The sequence below is a fragment of the Epinephelus lanceolatus genome, chromosome 2 (genome assembly GCF_041903045.1).
Source record: "Epinephelus lanceolatus isolate andai-2023 chromosome 2, ASM4190304v1, whole genome shotgun sequence".
Taxonomy (NCBI): domain Eukaryota; kingdom Metazoa; phylum Chordata; class Actinopteri; order Perciformes; family Serranidae; genus Epinephelus; species Epinephelus lanceolatus.
This window is the reverse complement of record NC_135735.1, coordinates 32450255-32476150: the sequence shown is the minus strand read 5'-3', so window position 1 is coordinate 32476150 and position 25896 is coordinate 32450255. Positions and strand designations below refer to the sequence as shown.

Sequence of the window (25896 nt, the reverse complement as noted above, 5' to 3'; positions counted from 1 at the left end):
GGGATACGTACAAATTTGGGAGCATTACTTTTTGTCAGAAAAGAAACAGTTTATGAGAACAACCTGACCAAGACACGTTGTTGTTAAAATATATATATACACCTAATGCTATGTGTGTGTCCTTCATAACTAGTAACTAGTGTGCACTAGGGCCCGTAATGATGGGCTTTGAAGCGGGGGAAGTGAAATCATGATATATTCAAGTTAAAAGCCGTTATGGCATGCTTATTGATGTGTCCTTCTTTTGTGTATATACAGTACAGGCCAAAAGTTTGGACACACCTTCTCATTCAATGCGTTTTCTTTATTTTCATGACTATTTACATTGTAGATTCTCACTGAAGGCATCAAAACTATGAATGAACACATGTGGAGTTATGTACTTAACAAAAAAAGGTGAAATAACTGAAAACATGTTTTATATTCTAGTTTCTTCAAAATAGCCACCCTTTGCTCTGATTACTGCTTTGCACACTCTTGGCATTCTCTCCATGAGCTTCAAGAGGTAGTCACCTGAAATGGTTTTCCAACAGTCTTGAAGGAGTTCCCAGAGGTGTTTAGCACTTGTTGGCCCCTTTGCCTTCACTCTGCGGTCCAGCTCACCCCAAACCATCTTGATTGGGTTCAGGTCCGGTGACTGTGGAGGCCAGGTCATCTGCCGCAGCACTCCATCACTCTCCTTCTTGGTCAAATAGCCCTCACACAGCCTGGAGGTGTGTTTGGGGTCATTGTCCTGTTGAAAAATAAATGATTGTCCAACTAAACGCAAACCGGATGGGATGGCATGTCGCTGCAGGATGCTGTGGTAGCCATGCTGGTTCAGTGTGCCTTCAATTTTGAATAAATCCCCAACAGTGTCACCAGCAAAACACCCCCACACCATCACACCTCCTCCTCCATGCTTCACAGTGGGAACCAGGCATGTGGAATCCATCCGTTCACCTTTTCTGCGTCTCACAAAGACACGGCGGTTGGAACCAAAGATCTCAAATTTGGACTCATCAGACCAAAGCACAGATTTCCACTGGTCTAATGTCCATTCCTTGTGTTTCTTGGCCCAAACAAATCTCTTCTGCTTGTTGCCTCTCCTTAGCAGTGGTTTCCTAGCAGCTATTTGACCATGAAGGCCTGATTCGCGCAGTCTCCTCTTAACAGTTGTTCTAGAGATGGGTCTGCTGCTAGAACTCTGTATGGCATTCATCAGGTCTCTGATCTGAGCTGCTGTTAACTTGCGATTTCTGAGGCTGGTGACTCGGATGAACTTATCCTCAGAAGCAGAGGTGACTCTTGGTCTTCCTTTCCTGGGTCGGTCCTCATGTGTGCCAGTTTCGTTGTAGCGCTTGATGGTTTTTGCGACTCCACTTGGGGACACATTTAAATTTTTTGCAATTTTCCAGACTGACTGACCTTCATTTCTTAAAGTAATGATGGCCACTTGTTTTTCTTTAGTTAGCTGATTGGTTCTTGCCATAATATGAATTTTAACAGTTGTCCAATAGGGCTGTTGGCTGTGTATTAACCTGACTTCTGCACAACACAACTGATGGTCCCAACCCCATTGATAAAGCAAGAAATTCCACTAATTAACCCTGATAAGGCACACCTGTGAAGTGGAAACCATTTCAGGTGACTACCTCTTGAAGCTCATGGAGAGAATGCCAAGAGTGTGCAAAGCAGTAATCAGAGCAAAGGGTGGCTATTTTGAAGAAACTAGAATATAAAACATGTTTTCAGTTATTTCACCTTTTTTTGTTAAGTACATAACTCCACATGTGTTCATTCATGGTTTTGATGCCTTCAGTGAGAATCTACAATGTAAATAGTCATGAAAATAAAGAAAACGCATTGAATGAGAAGGTGTGTCCAAACTTTTGGCCTGTACTGTATAATGAAACTGTGTGTGTAAAAACAGGGTTGAGCATGAATTTGGGATGATGAGCTGCACTCAAAAGATTACAGAAAGAGGAAGTGGCATATGAGCTTACAATAATACTGCTGAGAGTATTGTTATATAAGGAGATCCTGGGGTAAAGGCCATAAGTAAAGTATGTAAGGAAACACAGCGACAAAGTGTGAGGAAAGAAAAACAGTGTGAGTCGCTGTGGAATATAGTAGGTGAGGATAGGGTGTGTGGGAAAAAAGAAGACTGCATGTGTAAGTGAGATATAGTTTTTTTTTTAGAGCGTTAGAGTTAGAGCAAGAATAAGAAGGAATGATATATACAGTATCGCTGGCAGCTGTGTGATGGGGAGAGAAATAGTGCATCCCTCTCAGAGCAGCTACACCGGGGAGGCAGATGAAGCAAAATAGAGAGAGGTGATATTGCGAATAAAGGGGACATTGTGTGCGATGCAGATGACAGGCAGGCGGCAGAGGAGCCTATATCTGCCTGTGACACCAGCAGCTTAAAACCATCACCTGCGCTCTCTTACTCTGACCTCGTTCGCTCTCCCTCCACACCTCTTTCTTCTCTCTTCCTTCAATAGACGTGTGACGCTGCTCTATTTTTTCCACTCAGGTCCCGACGGATTGGTCTGGATATCTCTGCCGGTCCTTTTTCTCTCCCTCATCTTATCCCTGTCTGGGCGCTTTTTCTCTCCCCTGCCTTTATTTCTTTACAAAGTACAGGAAAAGCCAAACACTGACTTGCCATCAGATCTTGTGTCTAAATGCACATCCATTTACACACATAAAAAAAACACCACACACACATTCCTTCAGACTTTCTCCCCCACACACATGCTGGGAAATAAAGATGCATTTGTTGAGTCAGAGCCTTTTGTAATAATAGCTCTTACATTTGGTTAGAAGTGTAATGTGAAGGGAAGGTTTGGGATCCCCTGGGATCCAGCTCGACATGAAATGCAGCAGGTTTTGTTCGCTGTTTCTGTATTCAGCTGGGGGAGCTGTGTGCTGTCTAGGACACAGATGTTTCAACAGGAGAACAGAAACAGTGCAGAGAACAGACTTGTCAGTGTACTGCGGGGAGGAAGTTGGGGACCACTTTGTGTTTGTGGTTTTATGGGAGGGTGGGCAGATAGTGCTATTAGGCCCTATTCATACTGCGGTTATTGAGAGAGTGCACTAAAAATACCGACCAGAGCCAAGTGGGGCTAGTAAAGATTCCATTAGTGGTTAGATGTTGTGTGATCAACATTCACAATAATTCCCTTTCCAAGCAACGCATTGCTGTTTCTGCATCGCGAAATCCATTAACAGTAATAACTTGTCCTTGAATCTATAACTCTTTTATGTTTACACTGAAACAGAATACACCAAGTAAAGATGTCTGAGTCGTTGTGCTGTTTGACACAAAAAGTCTAGAGTTTAGTACCCCTATCGCCTGGTATTGCATTTGTTTTGAAATACATTTTGAAATTTCACCAGCTGTTATTCGGTTGCCGTGTCTTTGAAGTCGCACTGTTCAAACCCAGAAAGTGGAGTCAATATTGTTGGGTGAAACACGGCTCTTTCCATTTAAGGCTTAAAGCACGTTAAGGATCAGTCCTCTCCAGCAGCGTGCACACTGCAGCAGAGATGTTTTTGATGAGTTGCTGTGGAATGTATCGTGGACACCTGCTGTTTATAAGAATCAGATAAACAGACTTTATTGGCACTGTCAGCCATGTTGCGACCTGACAAGCAAGTCAACATTTTCTTAGCGGTAGCTCACAGCATCTCCAGCCACAGTAAATCTGCTGCACTCCATAATACAGATGGATATTTTAACAATACACCCAGGTGCCAGTTTATTAGGCACATACAGCTTGCTGAATCCACTGCAATCCAATACACAACAGGCCTGCAATAAAACCTAACTTTATAAAGCTTATAATGGTCGGTTTTTGTTGAGACAGCGGACAAAATATTAGATACACCTTTCAATGCTCGGCCACCGACATGATGGGAGCTGAATCAACAGCTCTGTGACACACTGTCAACAAAAAGTAACATTATGAGCTCCTTAAAGGTGGGATTTATTGCAGAGCTTTCTTGGATTGCACAGGGTTTAGCAGTGTGTATCTAATAAACCAGCAACAGATTTCAGCTTTGAATCAGTAAATCTGTGTTGACTTGTAGAGAAAGAGAGAAGGGCAGCTAATTATGCATGATGAATATGGATCAGAGACAGTGAAGGTAGCGAAGAGAAGAGAAAGAGTGAAAGGTGTGCACTTCTTTCAGTGGTGAGGGGGAAGAAGGCTAATGTGTGTCAACCATACCGACAGGTCGCTGGCCTGCAGCTGTCTGTCTAAACGCCTCTCTCTGTCCTCTCACTCTGTTCTCTACCTGTGTGTGTGTGTGTGTGTGTGTGTGTGTATGTGTGTAAGGTCAGATGTGTTAGGTAGATGTTCTTCTTTAACATCTTTCATACATCTCGCCTTCACCCCTTCAAACACACACAGACACAAACACACATTCCCTCCCTCTTCTGATCTGTCTCTGAGCCTCTCACTCCACTCCTCAGAGTGACACATCCCAACAGGATCTAGCAGACATGGTCCAGTGGCCGTCAGACCCTTTTGCCCCGCTGTCTTAACTGGAGACTGTCAACACTACACAACAATGCATGAGAGGCCTTAATACTGAATTAGCATTTTGCGTGGAAAAAAGAGGTTGGGATGGTTGTTTACATCTTGATTTTTATGTTAATGTGTCAGCAACATCCAACACAGCTGTCACAAATAATAATAATGAAAAAAAATAATGCAGATAAATTGCCCTCAGAATTTTTAGGATGCAGCTCACGAACCGGACAAATCAGCTGTCAAATGCTTCACACTGCCATATTTACATTTCTGTCTTAGCAATTAATAAATAATCCACCTGGCTGCATAACATGATACATTGGCAACACTGGGTACATGAATTAACATGAATTCGAAATGCATTAAGTATTTACTAAGCATTGGAATCATTGTGATATTAATGACATGTCTTCTTCATCGGTAAATCAGCATTTAAAGGGACAGACAGGCCAGAAAACTGACCAGTCACTTGAATTCCAAGTGTTAGAATTATGACTGACTCAGCATTACTTCACAGGGCTTATACAAAATGCATATGCACAGTAGTGGACGCAAAATTTGAGATGCACAGCTCTACATGCACCATTGCAAATAACCTGCAGCAGGTCGGTAGCCTACAGCTGTAAAATCTCACACACTGACCATAACACTCAAGGCATGGTCACACATGAGAATTCAAATTGAGCAGTGACAAAGCCAATTTGGATCTTAGCATCATGGAGTTAAATTTTGGTGAACTCTGACTGGCAAAAGTCACCTCCTCAACCACTAGCAAAGAAGTACATATGGTTCACCCTGCTTGTCTGTCATTGGCTGTTATTTCCTGAGTGAGCCAAGATGGAGGAAACACCTATTGTCGCCATATCTAACCACACTATATGGTATGAAATTGGCGATGAAAAATACAACCTGCCCCAGATGAGAGATGCTACCTGGCTTGCAGTGAGTCAGGAGACAGGCATGGAATGTAAGAAAATCAGAACTGTACCAGTAACATCATATTTTGCGGTATTTATTCGCTGGCTAGCTATTATTTGTTAGCTGACAAGTTAGATTTCTGTGTGAGTCACATGCAGCATCGCCCACATTCAGCATGTAAATCGCTTTGGCGGGCGATGGTCACTTGTCTGCTCATATGTGACAGTACCCTCAAACAGTTGGCACTTTTAACATGCTCTCATGCCACATGTCCATTTTCTCATGCAGTGAAAAACAAATGTACAACTGATAACGTCGCAACGCTAAAAGAGGACTCTGAGTGTATGGGCAGACAAGACCGACAAGCCAGCTGTCACGCTGCGATGAAGTTAGTTTTTAAGTTGGATATTCAACAGACATTCACTCCCGATTCAGCGGCGTCTCTTACTCAGTTCCACTGCATGTGGGCAGGAGAACTGTTAACTGTAACAGGTTTCTACTGGATCAGATCCGGGCTGATGAACAATATTCATCTACGTAAATTCTACGTATAACCCAGTCTGCGTCTGCCTCTGTTTGTTTGCGCCTTGCAAGTCTAAAGCATGTATGTCAAAAGTACCTCATTAAACACCCTTATACACTGACAAAAAAAATAATCATGATTGACATACCTAGCTGCTGCATTACTTAATATATTGGTAATTAATGCACATTCCTGATAGTGTGTGAAATACTACATGAATGAGTTCATGCTTTTCCATGCATGCATGCATTCATGATAATTCATGTACCTTTACCCTTCAAATGTTACCACTATGTCTCCCTGTTTTGAGGACCCAACTGGCAGTGTTCATATTCAATTACCATCAGCCACTGTGTAAATACTGCTGTGAAAAGTTAAACCCTTCCTTGTTTGACATCACTGTAAGCAATGCTTAGCTTGCAAGGCTTCCCTCCTCTAAACCACTGCTGCTTCCTGGGGTGTTACAGAGCTTGAATCCTTTATATTCTCTCTCAGTAACTCACCGAGAGCTTGCTAGGCCTGCCGTCTACAATTTTTCTAACTCTTTTCTTGATGTAACGCCAGCGGAGTCGACGATACAGTGCTTTATCCATCCAACTGGCTCACTTACCGTGAATAGGCTTAAGATGGTAATCCTGTTATCGGGGAATACTACTTGGCACGGATGCAGACCCACACACACAGAGAGGCGCTCAGACATACACAAACACACGCGTAAGCTCACAGGATGCAACGTCTGAGGGAAAGTGTGGGAGAGGAAGAGAAAAAAACAGGCAGAAATGACAAAATGACAGCGACAAAAAGAAGAGCAGTGCAGGTTGATAATGGCAGCTTGAACTGTTGAACAGACACTGGGACGTAATTGTTCCAGCTTTGCTTTACAAACAATGGCGAAATAGAATGACTTAAAGTCACAAGGTGTGGATGACATACAGTAAAAGAATAAATAAACTTGCAAACGGAAATATCTATTTTAATTATCTGTCACTGAGATGAGAGATAGGGGTAGGGAGTGAAGCAACTGAGAGGAGAGGAAGAATAAATGGATGGTTAGAAGAGTAAGAGACTAGAGTGAGCAATAAATATCATTTCAAGCATCACCGCCTGAATGGACATTGCTTTGCTGATTCATGGCATTATGTGGGAAGCTCAGGGGAAGACAGTGAAGACGGAGAAATGTGTGGGAACAGGTGAGTAGAAGAAATAATGGCACAGAGTTTTCTTTCTTTTTTCTCTTTCATTTCAAAATTAATTTAAAAATGTGGGAGAATAAAAGCGGCAGGAGAGAAGAAACTATCAGCGAGGGGTGTCACAGAGAAGAGGAGAGGAGAGTAAGAGCTGTTAAAGTCGAGAAAAAAGGCAGAGATGAGATTAGAGGGAGAGGACAAAAGACGAGAGGACAAAGCGGGGAAGTGAGAAGAGGAACGCCAGAAAGGGTTAACGGACAGAGACAGATTTGGGAGAAATAAAAGTACGATCAGTAAGTGAAAAAAAGCCAAACAAAATACAGAGTGGACCAAGGAACACAAGAAAATAGGGAAAAATTGATTAAAAGAAATGAAATAAGAGGAGGGAGTTCAGAGCAGACATTTAATGGAGCCAATTGAGAGGAAAAATGAGGTGAAAAGATGAGATGAATGAATTCATAATGTCAGTTCAATGTTATTTTCATGATGATGTAATCTCCATTTTTTTCACCATTGCCTGTTTAAATGTGTAATCAATAGCCTAGGTAATTGACAGGACTACTTTAAGCAAGTAGCATAACTGGATTATTGTCAATATGAACATAATTGATTTCACATCAGTAAGCTCTTACACAAGTCTTTCAGTGTATCCGCCTGCGTCTGGAAAAAAAAACTCAGCAACAGTTGCCATCGGGCTGTTTTTTTTTTTATACACAGAGTGAAACACCTTCCACCCCTCGGTGCAGAGATCACACGGCAAAAAGTTCAATAAACTGACTCATTGATATTGAATACACCATCCCTCACTCTAACCTTGTCATACAATACGAATGCCTTTATCGCTCTTTCTGCCTGTGTAATATGAGACCAAGGCTGAGATGGATTTCCAGGGAGCAGAGGAGTCATCAGCATTTACGATAATACAATTATCTTTAAAAGTGTACAATATATTTAAAGGTCCAGTGTGTAGGATTTAGTGACAGGTATTGGCAGAAATGAATATAATATCCATAATTATGTTTCCATGATTTTATTATCACGAAAAACTAAGAACTGTTGTGTTTTCTTTTCCTGAGAATGAGCCATTTAAGTCTACATACAGAGCGGGGCCTCATCTATAGAGATTGCCATGCTTTTCTACAGTAGCCCAGAAAGACAAACCAAACACTGGATCAATCAATCAATCAGTCAGTCAGTCAATCATTTTTTTGTCACATGGAATTATAAAACACTTTCTCACTCTGACCTCGTCGTTTGGTCATGGACTTTTCACATTCACATATGACATGCAAGGTACCCTGGGTGCTTTCTAGGATGCTGTGTCAAGTTCTGCCTGTTACATGCATTGTCTTCTTTCAAAATACACTTCTGTTTTCACAGGAAATTTAAGGCATCCTTGTCCTGCCGAGCTTCCCCCTGATGCCGCAGGGCACCGATAAACTATAACGGCAACCGGCCGCGTATCATGCCGACCTAAAAGGATGCCTTTTGTCATTGGTCTCTGACGACGCAAGTCACTGCCCAAGCGCCGGATTTCGATGACTTCAGAGTGAGACCAGGCTCAATTATACAAGGTGCAGCTCCATTGAAATGTGCTACCATCAGCTCCTTATCTTGTTCACTGTAATTTAGACCTTTTTTGCCTCTTCTTACATTTTTGGCAGTTTCCACATGGTTCTGGTAATCCATGGTTCCTGGTTGTGGAATGATTTAACCATCCACACATCCTGACAACAACAAGACAGCCACATGGTCCCTCCTTCTGAACACGGGCAGTGCCACTCTGTAGCTGCCTCTGAATGGCGTATAGCAGTGATCCAGAGCAGGAACGGACAGGACCTCACATTCCCACTGTCACACCAGCCTGTATGGTGCTGTCCAGGGTTCAGGAAAGTTTCAGTGCATCAAATGATATAACAGCTCCTAATTTCTCATTGGAAACTGATGCGGCATGGAGGTCATCCAGGCTAGCAGGATACTAGTTCAGCTGGTGCCCATCTTCTATTCGACGTTCTCATTTGAAAACCTTGACCTGGCTAGCTAGCTAGAAGTCACTAGAAGGAGACTTTGAGACTGATGAGTTGATTTACACATCCTGATGAGTGACTTGCAGTGACACGCCACTACCGTCCAAAGCCAGCCACAAAAAGCACCATCAAGACTTGCAAAATTTAGCAGAGCCGACAGAAAGGTGACTGGGAACGTCTGTGCCTACCTCATCAATACACGTACTGATGGGAACTGCCCATTGGTCCGACAGCCCATTGTTCCGACCATATTAAACCCATTGTTCTGAAGTCCCGTTTTTCTGAAATCATCATGATGCCCTGTGGTTAAGGTCTGGTTAGGTTTAGGCACAAAAACAACTTGGTTAGGGTTAGGAAAAGATCATGGTGTGGGTTAAAATGAAAAAGAAAGTGGCAAACACATAAGCTGTGAGCCTACTTCGCCTCAAGCCTTTCCCAGCTGACCCAGAGCCGGTCGCGGCGCACCATCAAGGCAGAAATATGCCCGTCGGGAGCCGTTCAGCACCGCGGAGAGCTCCCCACACAACCCAGACCCCAGAGTTAATAACAGGAGGTTATGGTGTTTCATTCTCTCCTCTCTATGGCACTTGTATCTTGACCAGTAGCCTACTTTTGTTGCGTTTGCTGATCCTCTATGGTACACAAATACAGTATAGCCTAGTATAATCACATATCGGAAGAACGGGATGTCGGACCAATGGGATGTCGGACCAATGACAAGGACCCGTACTGATAGGGTCATTCCTGTGTCAGCAACCGTCATTCTCCTACATGCAATCTGCAACCTCACCCCTATACGCCACTACCTACCAACCCTACACACTAGACCTTCCTCGTCTGTGTCGATGAAGTCATGTTGATGATGATATACAATGTGTGGATGGTAGCTGATAAGACACTGAAGCTCAGCAGATGTTGTCTATTGCTTGTTCTTGATGATCTAGTCTCTTGCCTTCTTTCATGTTGAAACAAAACTGAAATAATTCACTTTTAATTTTATCTATCTATTTATTTTTGAGACATTTAAAGAGTTCCCTCAGCATCTCCTTGACCATCAGACTGCTTGAGTGAGAACAAACTACAGTGTACAAAATCAGCAGAGGTAGGCAGCTCTCTCCAACCAGCCTGGTGTATTGACAGCATCAGCAGCAGTGTCAGCCGCTACCTAACACGCTCCGCCCATGTTGGATGTGTTTGTTGTAATGAGCAATGGCTAATTAGCACAAACATGGCATGAGATGAAGTAATATGAGCCTTCACTTTTTTTGTGTGTGTGCATCTGTGTGTGTAGAACAGATGATGTCATTGCTGAGTGGCTTGATGATTCTGAGAAATAAGAAATTGAAGGAGGGAGTGGTGTAAAGATTACCCAGTGTGTTTCGGGGAGACCAATACACGACCACTGATCTAATGAACACAATATCACACCTGATCAAAACACTCTACTAAACTCATCATATTTCAGACGTTAGTACTTGAGAAACATTGTGCATTTCAAGTGTCAGGGTAGCCATGTTATATATTAATACAAACTATCTTAAAATCACCTACTGTCTATCAATATACCTGTCTGTTTGCCTCTGTCTAGCCATGATTCAATATAGAGTCTAATTTTTTTCCACCATTTTATTTTACTTTGTGAACACAGACATTTAGACACCTCCTGTATTATTTTTAACCTCAGAGAGGGGTTTGTCTGAAAAGTACAGTGCGTTGCCACGGCAGCAGACACTTCAGAGATGACATACAGACGAGGCATAGAGGAGTCCAGCACAGACTTGTACCCCCAGACTCATCACCAGCGATATTAAGTGTTTTTGTTTTTGCTTCAAGATCGAATTTGATTTTGCCTTTGTCCTCCCTCACCGTCTCAAGTAGTCAAGGACAGAGATGCAAAGACTCGCTCGCACACTGTCACAGACTCATCTGAAGTAGTTTGGTCCTGCTGTGTTTCTCTTCCAACTAAAGGGTGAAGTAAAGTGATATGCAGACACAGCACAAAAGCTACATTTTTAAAGTTGACCTCATCAAGTGTTGGATAAGTGACTGCAGTGAGAAAAGGTTGATTAACCTACTGAATTTATGCAGACACTTCGTGACGTCAGAGGCACAGCAGCACTTCTACTTCTTACTTTAAAGGCCTTTACACAGCCGGTTTAGGTTCTGCACCACAAATAAAGGCATCAACCGATCACTTGTGTGGAAGGACAACAACACGGACACTCCACGACTTCAAACCATACAGTATACGATCCAAACAAAGACAGCAGCCTTTATTACCCCTTTTACCCTTGACAGAAACAGCACATATCAGATCTACTCCTTCCCTTGTTACCTTTAACAATAACAATGTATAACTGAAGGAACTCGCATTCACTCAAAGCACGTTACTGAAAGGAAACTCAACAAAATGCCTCCTCAGATGTGCTAGCATCCACAGAAGGACCTCAAACTGTCATCTTTTCTTTCTTCTGAAGAATAAGCTCGTGCAAATCTATCAAGTGTCAACCCTTTGGGGCTAAGAAATTAAGCTAAGACAGACGTGCCAAAAACTGCAGTTCTTTGAATGGCCACTTGAGGCTGGCTCCAGAAATCAGTTCATTCCCACAGACACCCATGTTAAAATGCCGAATTTACAGCAGGAATCAACATGTTTACAGCCTGCTACTTAACCAGTTTTCGTCACTATAGCTAATTTCTCCATTCATGAAAACTGCACGGGGAAGTGAAATTTTATAGAACTCACTCATTTACATTTTAATAGGGTTTAAAGTGACACATAATTATGGGCAGGCCACTTTGAGCGACAGGCTATCTGCCGGTAGTGTCCTTGGCTTCTTAGTCAGATCCACCCTTCACCTCCCCACAGCGCCAGCCTCTCACCCAAATGGTTACTTCTGGCTCCAAAGAATCAAGACGGTGACAGCTGAAATGCTGAACTCAAGACTTCTAATGGAAGTCCACAAAGGGGTGGTATTTTTACAGTCTGGGAATCTATACGAATCTTTAATCAAACAAATGTTGCAACTGCTGCAAATTGCTGCCGCTATGAAAGGTTTTGGTCCAAAATAATTACAAGCAAGTACTTCACATTTTCATGCCTTTTAGTGTGAAGGCCTTAAAGGAATACTTCACTCACAGAATGACCATCTGTATGTCAATCAGTCATTAGCGGTTTGGTTTTTTTCTCATGCCTTCACGCAAAGTGGCGGGCATATTGTTCGATTGATTGGGGACCACATTTAACAACAGCAAACCTATACTAGAACATCAGCAGTGTAATCCAAGTTTCATTTAGTACTTCCCAAACACGTGCATATTTGTTACAAGAAAAATCTTAGCACTGAGGTCTGCCTCGTAAGGTAGGAAGGTTTCAGTGAAAATGCATGTGTGTGGGAAGTGCTGAGCATATGATTGGATAAATGAGACCTAGACTATACTGCACGAGTTGTGTGAGAGTTTCTTAACGGATGTTCTGATATAGCTTTGCCTGTGCCTACATATTAACAACAGAATGACCTTTCGGAACACTGAATGAACACCAAACAATGCCTTTGTGTGCAGCACGCTGAGTACACAAGATGCAGGAGGCACATACTGCAGATGCTCTATCTCCTCTTCTATTAAAAGCCTAAATTACTGGAAAGCCCTTCTAGGTAAATGCCATATATTTATTTTCATGCGTTTTATTTTTCATCTGAATTTGCTCATCATCAGCCAGCTCATCCTCATGTCTTGACCCTGTCTGTCCTTTGCACATCCCCGGTATTCATCAATCTCTTTTTATTTATCTTTCCTCGCGCTTTCTCTGTTTACGTCTTTCAGTTGTTTTGTGTCTTCTGGAAACACACACATTCATACTCTCAAACACACACACATTGCATACACTCAAGCATATGGTTGTGGGTGTATTATCTTGTGGATTTTTACTTCTTAAGGTTTTAAAAGCAGTTATATCATCGAAGGGAATCAAAGGTTTCCTGTCTCCCCTCCTGCTTTCTCTTTCTAAAATATGATTTCTTTGTGTCTACAGATGCTGCACATTCCTCTAGTTTTACTCCACAAAAATACTGTATGTCCCTGTCTCATCTCCTTTATCATACCCTCTTACTGTATTTATCTTCCCTACTGTTTCTTCTTCATTTTTCTGCCATGTTTGATTTTTCACAAAGAAAACCTGAGAGATGAAAAATACTTCAGTTGCAACTTCAACCTCTGCTTCCCACCTGCCTGCCCTCCCACCCTCCCCACCCACCTCTTTAACCTTTCTCTACTCATCTTGATCTTCTTCTCCAACTCTCTTCTTCCTCTTTTTTCCGTCCCTCCATCCAGTTAGGGGTCGGACAGTGACCTTGTTTGTGTCTAGGTCGTGTTCCCGCTGAGTGCCTGTGCAGCCTCGTGCTGCCACCCGATCAGCCTTGCTTTCAGCCTCAGTATCGATCGCCTTCCACTCACCCCTCAAGGACGGAAATCCAAACCCATATTCCAAACCGCAGCCCTCATCTCCCCCACCCACCCTCCCTCCCTCCCTCCATCCCCTGCTTCTTTCTTTTCTCTGCCTCTCCACTTTTCTCTTCTATGGCTCCCTCCACCTTTCCCTCTCTTATAGAGTTCATCGCGCGCACACACACACACACACACACACACACACACACACACACACACACACACCAGTCTCAAGGTTGCAATGACCAGCAGACCCATGAATAAATAATAAGGAGGTAGGAATCACTTTCAGAAAAACCATTTACCCTCCTATTGTGTTCTTGAAGAAGCCATGTGAGTGTGTGTGTGTGTGTGTGTGTGTGTGTGTGCCTGCCTACGTGTGTATGCGTAACAAGAAAAGCTTTGTGAGCGAGACTACAGTGCTTTGTTAACTAAAAGCCCCGCTGTCCCTGGAGTTGACTTCAGCGATGCTACAAGCACCTTCTAGGTGACCTCTAACACTGAGGCTTTTTCTTTCTTTCTTTTGGTCGGTCTTCCTTTGAGTAGTTAAATATTCAGAGGAATAATCAATGTGCTTGACATGACAGTATAGGAGGAAATCCTTGCATATCATTGCCTCACCCTGTTGCCTACTGTGTTCAAACTGTCCACTGAAATGCCTTAAATTTCTTAAAATGGTCTCTGGTAATATTTGTCATGAAAACGAGAGCAAGAGAAAAAAAACACCTCAGTTTGAAACAGCTGCTTTGTTTCTTTCCTGCAAAAATATGCACACAAAATTGACTTTTCCCCAAACCAAGCTGCTCCTTCGAGTGAACTAAGTGTTTCTGACTTGATGTATGGCTTGTTGCAGTTGGTCTGAAGTGTAGAGAAGATGGAGGAGGGAGAAAGCCCAGAAGAAATAAAGAAAAGGGGGGCAAGGGATGGAGAAATTAGGAGAGCCAGACATGGACAGGAATGAAGAGAAAAAGATCAGTTTGGAGGAGAGGAATAAGACAAGGGTGAGAGAAGAGCGGAGGGAACAAAGACATGTGAAGAGATTCGCGATGAGGGATAGGAAGAGTGAGAAAGACAAAGAGAAGGAGGCCAAGACAGAGACAGTATGAGGGAAAAGGGCTGCAACAAAAAGAGGAAGAAAAAGGACAGACAAAGAAAGACAGAGAGAGAGAAATGATTAGATTTCTCTCTCCTCTGTATGGATCAGGGCGAGAGCTCCCTTTTCAATCCAATCAAGCTCAGGCAAAGGTAAACAATCAGTCTTGATAAAGGATTGGATAAATCCTCAATCAGACTCATTCTCAGCAAAGCAGCTATTTATTGGGTTGGCCTCACATGGCTAAATTGGATCCTCCTCCCTCTGAGAGAGGTGACGATAGAGAGAAAGTAGATGGGAAAGTCTACATCATCTCAGTGCGAGAAGGCGTGGATTAAAGTTTTGGGAGCAAAATGGTCTTTGCATTACAAAATAAAACACGCTATAAAAGTCTTTCGTGGTAATACATCGAGACTGAGAATGCAAAAGAAAATCCACTGCCAATCACAACTCATACATCAAATTCCTATGATCTTAAATAGACCCATCAAAATGTGGGACACGAGCAGCTCTCTCCCAAAGCTAGAAACCAAAGACTGATAAAAGATGCCGAGCTGCTATGAAACAGCTTATCTGATTAATAAAATATCGCAGTAAGCTCTAATGTCTTTAAAGGCTGTGTGGTCCGCTCTGCAGTGGGTGTGTTTATCAATAAATGTATTATGAAAATGTTGTCGACACAAATTTGTAAGCTCATTGTTTCTCTGAAGGGTGAATACAGAGTGCGTTATGAGGACACTCATGCTAAACTGGAGTACATCCATAAATAATAACAAAGCAGCCAGAAGACTTGAACATCTTGTGTGTCTGCCAACACCTAGAGGCCAATACAAACTTCTCAGAGAGGATGGGAGAAAAGGAGACATGGTTCACTTTGGTAGCTCTTCAACTGTTTCTTGTTCTTGTTTGTGAGGAGAATCCATGAGCGCTCCAAAGAAAAATACTCTTACAGCATCATGGCTAGAATCAGAGTAAAATACCACTGTTTGTGAAATGTTTTGGCAGCATATTATTGAGATATCACACTGCTTTGAAAATAGTGACCAGCCTGCTTTGGGAAATAAACCTTTCACAACACTGCCTTGGATATGGCACGTAGTGTATTGGAATGGCGGCTCTCAAATACACAACATATTTGTCTGAGGTCACTGTTAATTTGCTCCAGCTTTAAAAATATCAAGAATCATTGCAACTCTGCAGATTGAATACACATATAGATTTAAATCAAATGCATGTCATCTGAAGCATCTGGTCAGCACAAGGAAGCAATTCTGCCAAAACTATTGCAAACTAACCACTTAAATTTGAGACATGAGTATATGCTTCTGAGACATGAATCACTGTAACTTCCTGTAGGTCAGTGTCACAAATTATTTTTATCCCAAGGAAATAACAAGAAATATAATTTAAAAATTACGTCAGAAACTACAACTTTGTTCAATGACAGGACGGTCCATGGGTGCACAGAAGAGAGGGTATGGAAAGCTGTAAGGATGGATGAAGGAGAGCTGGGGTGACAGGGATCAGGTTATCAATACAGCCGATGGAGCGCAGTGGAAACTCTGTAAGCCCAATGGGACCAGCTGCAGAATGCTGCAGTGTGCTGCTCCAGCAGAACGCACTGGGACAGAGGTCAGCACACTCACTGTTTACTTCTACTCTACTTTATTCTTTTCTGTGTTCGCAGGCTAGCAAAACAGATGCTTATCCAACGTCTCTGGTTATGTGCGTGATTTCTGTTGACTGATTTTTGACAGATTTGTGATGTATTTGATTTAAGCACCAGCGGAGGGTGACAACAAAAACAGGAGACAGTAAGGGATGACATGTGACAATGGTCAGGCAGTCAAACCCTCTCTGTGAAGTCCCAACAGCCTCTACGGTACAATTTCTAAAAATCCAGTCTCCACTTTTCTCACGTAACACTAAAATGAGCATTATGTGTACATAGTACTGCACACACACACACACACACACACAATTATCTTGACTTTGAATCATTGTTTCCTCTCTATCACAATAAGAATCACCCTTCTCTTATCTCTTCTCACTGCGTCTTCTTCATTCCTCTGGTGCCACCATAATCTGTCATCATTCAATTTCTCTTCTACTGTCCTTGTTTCATCCTGTTGTCATTATCTAATCTCTGTCCCTCCGTCTCTCCGCCTGCATGTGTCTATGTGTTCATATGCCACCTTCCACTTGAGAGCCCTCTCCTTGACAACACTGACACATGTTGTCGTCAATATGTGTTGCACTCAAGAAGAACGTTAAGTAACGCAGCATGTTGTCTGTTTGAATCTAGGTTTACATATGTGCAGGCATGGGTCAATGATTGTTTGTGTATCATTGACAGATATAATTACAAGGGCGTCAAACCCGCGCTGTGAAAAGTATGTGAAAAGTACATAACCTTTGTTTGACTTAAGAGAGGTGAAGATGATGTAAACACTATGATTCATCTGATCTGCCTTGAACCCTTTTACTGCAAGATATAATTTAATTGATTTTTATTTTCTTCAGATTTGACCAAATTAAATTAATTTACTCTCAAAGGCCCGCTGCTTTAGACGGGCAGTGGAAATCATTCTTAAATTGTGAAACAATTTTTCAGCTGACCCTTGCACAAATATTTTGCTCCTAAGTGTTGATGAATCAAGAAATGTTGTCTCGACCTCAGTTTTCCTGTCCGTGAGCATTAGGCTACTGAAATGTTTTCACTGCTACAGCTCTTTGCCTTTGTTATCTGCGTCTTTGTCTCTTTCTGCCTTTGTTTGTTAGTTTGTGTCTACATATGCATTTTCTCACAGACAGACAAGCAAACACGGGCACACACACACTCACTCAACCAATGTCTCTTTGCCTGAGGCAGTGTATGTCTTGCTTGTGCACACACTATATATAATTTACATTCTGACAATGTGACCAATGTGATCATTATTCAAAATACACTACCACCTCCGACCTAGAGAACAAGCAATCACTGACGCAATTTCCTACATCTTTGAACTGCTCCAGGGGAATGAACTTGTGTAGTATGTGTTTTTCAGAGAGCGTTTTTATCATGATTATTATTCCAGTGCCGGTGAAAATAAAAGTTTTATTTAAGTTGGTCTCCATTTGTTTTAGGCTACCCAGCCTGTAAATGTGGTGTGCATCTGTGTGTGTGTGAGAGAGCTAGAGCAAGATGGATGGATCAAATGAGAGAGAAATGACAGCCGCAGTTAGTACAGTCAGGTTAGGTCAACACTTGGGTTTGTAATTAGATATTGCAGCCACATATAAATGATTAGTTTGCATCTGCAGCGTCACACAAGCAAGCTGTCTCTTATACACACACACACTCACAATGGATACACACATAAACATCAACAGAAGAAAACAAGGCCTGGACACAGGCACTGTTTTATTCATGCTGATGTGATGCCAGTGGACATGCACCCGTGAGGAACACTGCTTTTCTCACCTCACGCACTCCCACACAAATACACACAAAATACACAATCCCTCCGCAGTCACCTCAGTTTATTTTATATATTTAGCTCTGTAAGCTCACAGACACACACGCACACATGCACGCGCACACACAGGGACCCTGGTCCAAAATGTTCTGCTGGAGTTCAACCCAGCAAACCAGATGTGTCCACTACTGGCTGAGGCTACTGCTGTGTGTGTGTGTGTGTGTGTGTGTGTGTGTGTGTGTGTGTGTGTGTGTGTGGGGGGGGGGGGGGGGGGGGGGGGGGGGGGGGGGGTTTATTTGTACGCACATGCACATATAGTACGTTCGTATATTCAGGCACGTGTGTGTGCGTGTGTGTGCTTAAATGCAGCATGTGCAACCCGGGCTGAGCTGTTGTGTAATAGCATTTGTTCTTCTTCACTTCTCTCCAGTGTTGCTACAAAGGACAGAAGGAAATTCAGAGGCTCATTGAAGTGAATGGCAAATAATTTCCTACTGTGATTTATTATATATTGTCTTTAAACATATGATCTCTTGTGTCTTGTACATTTTTATATATCATATATTAAAGATGCACTGATGCAGCTGCACAGTTAGCCTTACTAAAAGGTAAACTGTGAGTAAATTGTAACGGTTAACAGCGGGCACATTTAGCCCAACAGCTGTTCTGGGAAATTAAACCCATGACCTTTAAGTCACAAGCATATTCTCTAAATCCTGAGCTACTGCTGTACTTATTTATCAATTTGCATGATGCTACACAACAACACTGAATGTGTCAGTAACAACACAGTGGACTCAGTAAAGATCAAACTGATATCAATGTCCGCCTGAGAACACTAAAGCAGGGTATGATTTCAGTTATCGCCACTGTTAGGTGAATACAGGAGGATACTGTGTGACTCAGCACAAACAGACGCACAGTGACACCATGAACATGACTAATAACTGGATATATCACATCATTTATGCTAGCCAGGGTCAGACATGTTTTGTAACTGATGCTAGTCACAGAATATGTCCGTGTCGCCTGCAGTCTTTTCAGTCGCCAGCATGTTTTGCCCCAACATACCTGCCTGCATGAAAACAGGCACACCATGTAAACAAAGTGAGGTTTTGCCAGATTTACGGAGGTGTTCATGCATTACAACAACACCAACAGCTTGATAAGACCTCGGGCTCTGCTATATTTGTGTCAGGAAAATAGGACAGAGATATTAGCTTGAATGTGAGACACACATTAACAATCCGGCGAGATTTAAGTAGGAGAGAGGTCTGTGAATTTGGAATTTCTTGAGGATAGAAGCAGGCTGATCATGGCTCATTGATGACACCATTGCCTCTAGGAGTCCTTATCTTTGATTGGCTGGAGGATGGATGGGTTTCCCGGCACTATTGTATTTTAAATCACATTTTTTGTGATTTGCTTGTGAAACCACTGAAATTCTATTTAAATATCTTTTTTTCTCAGATGGCTTCATGACACTAGAAAAACAATTTCCCTAAATCATTTCAAAATATTTGAGTGACTGTGTGTGTAATTTGACCAAACACTGAAAAAGCCTGCTCCTTCATCCAAACATCAGTTGACATGTTCATCCAGTGATTACAGAGAGTGTATCATGTTTGATTGCTGACAGGTTGTGTTCAGAGCCACTGCAAACATTATTGTCCCAGTGTCCTTGAGCACGAGTCTCACTGTCTACCTGCTCACTCAGTAAGTACTGTAAGTCAGTCTGGATAACAGGATCAGCATCAACATATATGTCAAACAGTACATTAACAAATAGCACACACACGCCTCTCAGCAGGTGGTCGGGGAGCTTACCTGTGGTCGTGGGTGGCCTTTAACAATACACTGCAGCACTAGTGTGTCTCCTTCTTTGATGGTGTAGATTCTCTCACTGATGTTATCATCCTTGACGTTACACGCCGCGCCTGAGTGCACGATCTGGGCGTTGGCTGGAGCTGTGAGCAAACGCATGGACACACACGCACACATGCAGAGACAGGCATGTAGCCATGCGGACATACACACACAGAAACACAGAGAGGGAGAGGAACCACATTACATATTTAGTAACGTCTCTGCAGCAGAAAAAAAAGGTCACTGTCTTGTGGGTGTATGTGTAATACTAGTGCTAGTATCGATGACTCAGATAAATAAATATATCACATTACTCCTGCATCTGCATGAACAAAGCCTTTTGCAAAAATGCTGGAGTGTTACGTGTGTCAGTGCTTGATGAGAGATGCAGGCATTTATTGGAAAATTGAAAATTGTATTGGTTTCCATTAGAAGGTCAAACGGCTGATTCGTCACTCTGGGACAGTGCTTCTGTCTTATATAGCACAGAGTGTACAACAACAACAGTCTCACAAGTTAGGTACACACACACAAGATGGGTTTAATGAAGTCTTGGTTGTGATCTATGTCAGAGTGTACATTATCAGTTTTGAGGCATGTTAGATCAGTGGTTCCTAACTGGTGGGTGGCGGTCCAACAGTGGGTCGCAGGTCCATTCTGAATGGACCACACTTTATTTTGAAGTACAGTGAATTTCCGGCACAGACATTTTATTCTGAAGTGCCATTTCCTGCTGTAGAGTGAGTGAATAACTAACAGCTACCTGACAGAGACAGCAAACTAGCTCAACAACATCGCAAAATGCAAGTATGACGCTGAATGTGGGCCTTAAACTAATGACTAAGGAGCAATGTGGAACTACTGTATGAGATGGTGCGGCCAGGGAGCAAAGGGCAACACAAATGCTAATTTTGCAAAGTGAGATCAAGGTAAATATCTTTTATAGCAGCAGTACAATGCTAAATTGAATTTTGTCATTTCATTTGTATTCTGATTGGCTACTTAGTAAACTCCGGTCATAGTCACAGTCACTTAAGCCTAGTTCACATGACACGATTTTCACCGCAATTTTGATGTCGCAGAGGATCTTGAGAGCCACCTTGGGTGGGAGATGAGTCGGCAGATAGTCTGCCACAATGAGTCCTCATGTGTGAACAAGCCTACGAGCAAGTCGCCCCCTCGTCTGCGACTGGGACTGGATATCTGGCATGCTAGAAAACTGGAGAAGTCTGACAAGACAGACAAAGAGCATCAGCCAATGAGAGGCGGGATACAGCCCACGTCAGCACACAGGAGGACAGAAGAAATGCGAGGAGGACAAGCCACAGAGTTGCCAGGTCGCTTATTAGCCATGACTTTGGGCTTGTTTTTTTGTAAAGTCGCTCACAAATATTGGTAGTCGCGGGTTGCGTTTTTTTTTGGGCTTGTTTCTAAAGTGGAGTTGCTTATTTGGGCTTGCTCTCTAAATGTGACCTTTCTCTATATATATCCGTCGCTTCTTTTGGGCTTGTTTCCATAGCCCTGGTTGCTTGTTTCTCTCCCAAGATCTGGCAACACTGTCAAGCCAGCAACCAACAACAACAATGGTGGCATCCACAGGATCACGGGGAGCGCATTGTGTTTGGACCCAGGCCCTGGAGGCAGATCTGATTCAATACCGGGAAGAATATCCATGCCTTTACGATGTGTCGTCTCCAAGTTTGGTGACATCACCACATTATCTGAAGCTCTGTCGGCGAGGGCTCGGTGGAGAAATATTGTGGTGTGCACACACAGGTTGTAACACAGTTGGCGAGACTCCCGCTGACAGAAACACACGTTGCCAGATATGAACACTCAAAAGATTACGATAGTCTCTGTGACGCATTTTGCGGGGTGAAAATCGTGTAATGTGAACTAGCCTTCAGGGCACCTGGGGCATCCCAAATCTGCAGTAGTTTGAGGATGTTTGTCAGTGACTTTAAAGAACCGATCATTATGCGGTAAAATGTATTGTTCATTTGACTCAGGTAGATCATATGACATGACAATATTTAAGATTTGTTGTAACCAAAATCCCAGGCAAGATCTTCCAAAATCATCACACTGAAATACGATGACAGGCTGTGATGGCAACTACAAGAATAATGGATGATAGATGTATGACGGGAGATCGCTGCAGCGGCGACAACTACAATGTCTGAGTGTGCACAGCGCTGACCCACAAGGAGGGCTGGCTTGCGTGCAAGAAGCCTCAGATGGCTTCACCTCCCATATGATGAAGGGAGACAGGAGCGAGGAGGGGAGAGACAGCGACAGAGACAGAGAAACAACGGGTGAGGAGGAAAAGGCCAGAGAGGAGTGTGAAACCCCAGAGAGAGGGAGAGACAGAGGCGTGGGGGACAGGGGGGAAGCACAATGATGTGATTAGCATCGATTCACAGGGGGAACAAATTTTCTCTGCGCTCTACGACTGTTATCATTGAACAGACAGGAAGGAAGTGGGCGGCCTGTTCACCTTAAACTTCAACTTGATCAGACGTTACAAACGCAGAGCGCGATCTCCAGCCAGACATCAAGTTCATAATAAAAGAAGCTCTGCGAATCTGTCGCTGCATGTTCCCTGACATGGAACGAGCCAGAGCTGTTAATAGCTTCAGGTATAAAGACATAGCACTGTGCCTGTCCACTTACATTTTAGTGACATTGCCACTTTACTACATATGGATTTTTTTTGTCTTTCAAGAAACAGTAAAGAAAAGAGAGATGGAAAAAAAACGTAGGTCAGATTCAGCCCTGGTTGCAAACATTTGGCTATTTAAAAACTGTGTGATGGTCTTTCGGCTGTGCCTCGAAGAAGAGCCATACTTACAAAGCACACACTTACAATAATGCCCTCCAAAGTCCGAGTATAATATCAAAAGTAAGCCTCCTGGTATAAAAGCAGGCTTTTTGAAGATCTTAAGAAAATACCACTGCATATCTGCACTTCACTGTAACTGACAACCGAAAACAGTCCGCTCAATATTTATCCTCAGCTATCATTTCTTTTGTTCTTATTTTCTCAAAGTGGATGTTTTGGAGAAGAAAAGAGAAAGCAAGAGCATTTGCGGTACGATTCCCACAATGCCTACTGCATATACGCCTTGCTCTGTTTGTGTGTGTTCCAGTGAGTGTGTGTCTGTTACAGTGTGTATGTGTGAGAGCCTGTTTGAATATGAGACTTAATGCCCCGCACTGTTGTGTTTGAGGAGCTCATCAACAGAGCAGTCAATCATTCACTCCTTCAGGCTTTTCATTATTCTTTCAAAGACCTCTTTAGCATACAACAGCCATTTCTTCTCAAAAGTAGCAAAATATACGCATGCATTCAAATACACACACACTCGCAAAAAAAATGCGTGTTCGTGCACACATGTTGCTAGGCGCGTACGTGGTTTGCTACACTACTATTGCAGCAGCTCTCTGCATTTAAACAGGCTGCTTATTAAGCTCTGAGCTTCTTGCTCTGTTGCCTTTCTTTATCCTTCATCTTAACCTCAGCGTCTCTGGCTCCGCAGCACATGGTGTCTACTTAATGGAAGAGAAAAAAAGCTTAAGTGCACTTGAAAAACCCCAAAACACATTCAACAGTTGTGAATATAAGCTTGATTTGAAATGCTGCTCTAAGATATAGATGATGGGAGATTTAACCTGGCTAAGTTTAGATATTAAGCAAAATAACTCACATTTGACCATCATTTAACCAGTGAGTTCTTTTGCAGCAACACTCAGTCTAAGTTTCCTTCAATAACAAATATTCACACACAGGACTTGCCCTGTATAATTACAGTCTTTATCTGCTGGACACTGAGCCGATCCAGTGGGGCAGCTGGGGGTTAAGTGCCTTGCTGAAGGGCATGTTGATAGCAGTTGCTGTGAGATGGGAGATCATGTCTTATTTATGTTCCCTTCTCCCACATTTTCTCACTTGGCTTGTATTTGACCAATGATCTTCCAGTAACAAGCAAACTGTAACCTCTAGGCTACGATTTTGCTGCAGCAAATCTCTAGCAATCAATCAATGAAAACTTAACCCACAAAAGGATGAAAGTATTAAAAAACCTGATGTGGGGTAGCAGAGCTGTGGCTCCAGAGGTGTGCTGTGCTAACTCAGTAAGACGGAGAGCTGATATAAATGGTGAATAATTGTCTCCTTACAGCTTATTGGCGTGTCGGCATTAGTTTGTGTCTCCGGAGAGGGAGGGAGGTCGGACAGAGCGGCTCCTCTGTCTGCTCTCGCCTCCGGCAGCTTGGCTGCTTCAACTGTCTGATCGACTAGGGAAAGAGAGGCCAAGAGAGAAGGAGGAGACAAGAAAGGCAAAAGAGAGAGGGGGAGGAAAGGAAGGCAAGAGAGAGAGCGTGGAAGACGAGAGTGAGAGAAAAAAAAGGAGGAGGGAGACAGAAAAACAGCAGAAAAGTACAGACAGAGAGGAGAAACCGAGAAAAGAGAGAATACAAAAAAAAAAAAACAGAGAGGGGAGAAAAAAGTTGAAGGAGAGACAAACAGAGGAGTCTGAGAACAGAAAGTAGGGACGGAGATGAATTAATGCAACCAGGGATTTGATGTGGCAGTTGAAAAGAGATCACTGAGAGGGGTACTTAAATTGAAAGAAAGAAATGAAGGATAGACGTAGGTGGTAATAATCATAAGGCAGACGTCGGTAAATGTGTTCGGCCAAAGAAGAGAGACTGGCAGCTGGGCCAGAGGGCGGAGAGGTTGGATGGAGGGAGGCTCCTCAACAGAGCACTGCAGTCAAAGGCAAAACAAAGGAGTGATGCAAGCAAAGCAAGAGGGCTCGACCTGTTACACTACTGAGACTTTCACCTTCTACTCTAGATCACACCATCAAAAAACAAACTGGACAGTCCACCTAGCCAACTAACTCACATTTAACAACTCTGTAACTTTTGCAAATGTTCCCTGAAGCAAAGTTAAATAGAGCCGTTGCATCGCCACATGTGCATGATCATTAACATACACACAGCATCCGCTGCTTTGTTGCTAAGCAACACAAAAGGGGCATCACAGATCACTTTACACACTTCACGAATGATTTAGTGCAAAGTAGCAAGATTGCTAGAATCAATCTGCGTGATTCCTTTAATAAAAACTGCCAGATCTTTTGAAATTGTGTGAAAATCAAACTCAATTTTTTTAAATTTTTTTCATCATTCTAAAGAAATCTGACGGTGCTGCAACAACTGTGAGGTTGAAATCCATTTTTGTGCTGTAAGAAGTTACAGCAAAAACATAAAATCCCCAAGATGCAACATAACAGCAGGAATCAAATGTCTAAATCAGGCCAAAGGCTGTGGCAGAGACAGAGAAGAAGAAAAAAAAACATGAGAAATAGTTATTAACACAAACATTGGCACGGCGTTGTGTCGCGCTCTGAGGTGCGTCAATTCAGTTAGTGTGGAAGACCATCATCAGTCATAGAAAGCTGCTGTTCTGACAGCAATCTATCTGACTCTGATGATTCATCGATCAAAACTGTTCTGGGGGATACTGATTGAAAGTGTTGTCCATGCATTATTGGAAACTTTCAGAGACATTCAATGCGCATTAGTTGTAAGTGAAACATAACTATCGGCAAATGCCTGGTCTGATTAATTGATTCGTCACCGCCTGCCATGTTTGTTTTTGTTGAGGGGACAGGACATCTCTCACTAAAACTAATGATGAGACAGGCGAGCTTGTGTCAAACCGCAGTGACGGAGTGCTGAGCCGTGTGTGTGCGGTTGAAGGATTGAATGAGTGCGTGTGTGTGTGCTCTTGATGTGTAAGTGTACATACATGCATGTGTCGATGTCTGCGTGTGTGTGTG

General features: G+C 42.8%; 1 protein-coding gene across 2 annotated transcripts in view; it reads right to left on the bottom strand.

Annotated features, from left to right (window-relative positions):
• mdga1 (MAM domain containing glycosylphosphatidylinositol anchor 1) overlaps positions 1-25896 on the bottom strand; it is a 234347-nt gene that overhangs the window by 151665 nt on the left and 56786 nt on the right. For both annotated transcript variants that reach the window (XM_033627130.2, XM_033627141.2), the window contains exon 3: positions 20009-20148. In XM_033627130.2, the coding sequence (XP_033483021.1) occupies positions 20009-20148 (140 nt within the window). The remainder of the gene's footprint in view (positions 1-20008; positions 20149-25896) is intronic.